Below are 3,908 nucleotides of genomic sequence, written 5' to 3'. Positions count from 1 at the left end.
TAGAAATTAAGACTTACTACAAAAAATTAAATAAAATGATTATGATTTACAAAACATTTTATTGGATGAAAATTATTTGGATTTGGCTTAGCTTCCTTCATCATGCATGCATGTTTTTAGATAATTAATTAGAGATTGTGTAACAATAACCCAATCGAGGGTTTTCTTCTCATTTATGAGGCAAACAAATTTAGGTGGAAGAAATAACTCAACATGTCCGTAAAATTCACGTTTTTTGTTTTTTGTTTTTTTGTTTTTTGTTTTTTGTTTTATTTTATTTTTTTAAAGAATTTGAAAAAATATAATGATGTTGCTTGTGTTTGGTGCACGAAAAGTGCCTAGAGGGGTACTTTCTTCGAGACAAACAAGTTTAGGAGAAAAAAATAACTCAGAAAAAAATGATGGTGCTTGTGTTTGCTTGTTTTTATTGTTTTTTACTTTTTGTTTTGTTTTTGTTTTGTTATGTCTTTTTGTTTTCTGCAAATTTTAAGAATTTGATAAAAAAAAAAAATACACACACAAAATGCGCGTTGTCGTTGGTGCATGAAAAAGTGCCTAAAGGGGTGGTCACATGACTGTTTGATTTTTTTTTTATTTTATTTTTCCCACACATCTTGGTTAGCTTTACAAAAAATAAAATAAAATCTCAAAATGGATTTTTATCATTGATCTTCCTCTAAGGATTATGTCCCAAAAGAGAGGGAGACTTCAAATGAGAACAACCTCCTATAAAAAGTGAATACCAATCTCAATAATCCATTATAGTTCATCAATAGTTTAGGGATTCAGTAAAATAATAATACCAAGTAAATTTAATAATTATTATAAATTTTCAAGTTTACAATATTTATACAACTAATCATATCATTTTTCATTCTTAATTTTTTAGCAACCCGGCCTAATCGTTGATCTATCTAAATGATAGATTCGATCATATATATATTGATCCATACTTTTTACCTAGAAGTCTATATATTTTCACTTGAACCCTCCCGAGTAAAAAGTGATGACGGATCACAAACACTCATTAGAGTTTATCAATGTTTGAAAGTTTTAATAAAAATAAAATATGTGATTTTTATTATAAACTTTTAAGTTTAAAATGCTTATAAAACTAATCTCACCTTTTCCCCTTTATTTTTCACCAACCAACAACGGTTGCCGTTGATCTAACCTAATGATGGATCGTCAAATCAATCATCTATATATATATATATATATATATACATATATATATATATATTGCAATAGTTCGAGTTGAGACGAACTGTTTAATTCTTTGCAATAGTTTAGTCAATTGCAGTAGTGATCGGTCCTATACCGGTTTAGTTAATTATGATTTATATTCAACTTTTAGATGTTATTAGTGACTGCGAGGTCCACTGTGTTCGTAGATGCGAGGTCCACTATGTTTGTAGATGCAGAAATCAAGCTACCCACGATCTTGCGAAAGCAAATGGTGCATGGATGGGTCACTTTGTATGGTGTCAATAACCTCCAAAGCTCTAGCCTTCTTTAATATATTTGATCATATACCTTCAATATATATATATTTATTTATTTATCCATTAATTTATAAGTTAATAATCTATATAATATTATTTTTGTTTTTGAGGGTCTATAAATACCCTTAAAAAGAGGCTAAAAGCACACTGAACCTGCAAACCCTTTTCTCCTCATTCTTCTTCGAATATCTCATCTGATCTATCAGTGATTTATCGAAGAAGAAAACATGGAAGCTTTTCTCCTTTACTCACTTATCTTTACACTCCTTTACGTCTTCCTTTCCTTCATTTACTTCATCGCTAAGGCCAATACCTCAAACCCAAACGTCCCGCCGGGGTCCATCGGCTGGCCGGTGCTCGGAGAAAACATCGACATGGCGGTGTCGGGGCCGGAGAAATACATCTCCGACAGGATGAGGAGGTACTCGTCCGAGGTTTTCAAGACGTCGATACTGGGAGAGAAAATGGCGGTGTTTTGCGGCGCCGCCGGGAACAAGTTCTTGTTCTCCAACGAGAATAGTTTGCTGACGACGTGGTGGCCGCAGTCGCTGACGAAGCCGCTGCTGGGCCCCACCGACGCCCAGAACACCGTACGGAAAGTGGCGCTCCTCAACCGGAGCTTCATCCACGAGATTCTCAAGCCGGAGAATCTCAAGCACTACGTCCCCGTCATGGATTCCTTGGCCAAGGAACATATCGCGCAGGAGTGGGCCCCCTTCGGAGAAGTCAAGGTTTACTTTTACGCTCTCTCCCAACCCGCAAATTATACCATTGTGTGTGTATTCTGATTCAAAATAATATTAAGATGAAGGAAATATTTCTGATGAAAAATTATTTTCAGACTCATCTTTTCAAAAATATTTAATCTTTTAGTGGCTGAAAGTAAAAAATTTTAAATTTTTTTGATTGAAAGTTAAAACATTACACTTTTTTGTTTGGTTCATTTTTTTAAAAAATAAACTATTATTTATAAAAAAAAATAAAAATTATTATTATTATTATTATCCTAAAACTAGCTTGAAGAGATGAGAGAGAGATATGAAAATAAAGAATTCATATAATATTTTTCTGACTAAAAATCTAGGTTTTTGTTAAATTGAGTATTTTTTGGGTTGATCAAATGAATATTTTCCTTGACTTTATTTTTTGAATACAATTTTTAAATGGATCCTAATATATTATGTCTAAAGTTAACATATTATGTGTTTTATGTGTAGGAGTTGGCCAAGTTAAGAGAAGTCAAGGTTTATGATCTCTCCAAATCATACACTTTCGCGCTGGCGTGCAAGTTGTTCTTGAGCATTGAGGGCCACGACGAGGTTAAAAGGTTGTCGGACCCTTTCATCCTCGTCACCTCCGGCATGTTCAGCCTGCCGCTAAACCTCCCCGGCACCGCCTACAACCGCGCCATGAAAGGCGGCAACATGATGCGCCGTCAGCTCCTGCACGTGATTAAGGAGAGGAAGGCGGAGGCGATGAGTTCGGCCGGTAAGGCGGCGGACGAGGGGCGAGACTTGTTGGCCCGCCTCCTTAGCGCCACCGATGAGGAGGGACAACATATGAACGAGGAAGAGATTTGTAATAATCTTGTCGGACTTCTCATTGCCAGCTATGATACTACCAGCGCCGCCATAACCTTTGTATTGAAGTATCTTGCTGAACTTCCCCATATTTATGACCAAGTCTACAAAGGTAAATAATAAAATAATAGCGGGGGAGATATATATATAATACTTTTTAATTAAAATATCATGGTTACAGTAGGCACTAGGGGCTAGTCAGGCAATATATTAGCACTTAGCGTTTATCTAGACCGCCTAGGCAGACCTATAAAAACAAAAAAATAATGTATGCGTGTGGGTGTATGTCATATTATATATATATATATATATATATATATATATATATATATATATATATATATATATATATATAAAAAAAAAAATATATATATATATATATATATATATATATATATATATATATATATATATATATATATATATATATATATATACTTTGTATTGAAGTATCTTGCTGAACTTCCCCATATTTATGACCAAGTCTACAAAGGTAAATAATAATAATAATAATGCGGGAGAGATAATATATAATACTTTTTAATTAAATATCATGGTTACAGTAGGCACTAGGGGCTAGTCAGGCAATATATTAGCACTTAGCGTTTATCTAACCGCCTAGGCAGACCTATAAAAACAAAAAAATAATGTATGCGTGTGGGTGTATGTCCACTTAGCGTTTATCTAGACCGCCTAGGCAGACCTATAAAAACAAAAAAATAATGTATGCGTGGGTGTATGTCATATCACTTAGCGTTTATCTGACCGCCTAGGCAGACCTATAAAAAAAAAAAATAATGTATGCGTGTGGTGTATGTCATAT

The 3,908-nt window shown here is 34.0% G+C and overlaps 1 protein-coding gene across 1 annotated transcript in view; it reads left to right on the top strand.

The window, feature by feature from the left end:
* Positions 1–1,665: 1,665 nt before the first annotated feature.
* LOC116020773 (beta-amyrin 28-monooxygenase-like) overlaps positions 1,666–3,908 on the top strand; it is a 3,807-nt gene continuing 1,564 nt past the window's right edge. Inside the window, exons 1-2 of the mRNA XM_031261296.1 lie at positions 1,666–2,236; positions 2,723–3,197. Of these exons, the coding sequence (XP_031117156.1) occupies positions 1,733–2,236; positions 2,723–3,197 (979 nt within the window). The 5' untranslated portion in view covers positions 1,666–1,732. The remainder of the gene's footprint in view (positions 2,237–2,722; positions 3,198–3,908) is intronic.

Source organism: Ipomoea triloba, chromosome 5, assembly GCF_003576645.1.
Source record: "Ipomoea triloba cultivar NCNSP0323 chromosome 5, ASM357664v1".
Classification (NCBI taxonomy): domain Eukaryota; kingdom Viridiplantae; phylum Streptophyta; class Magnoliopsida; order Solanales; family Convolvulaceae; genus Ipomoea; species Ipomoea triloba.
The sequence above is the reverse complement of the archived record's forward strand: the minus strand, read 5'-3'. Positions and strand labels throughout refer to the sequence as shown.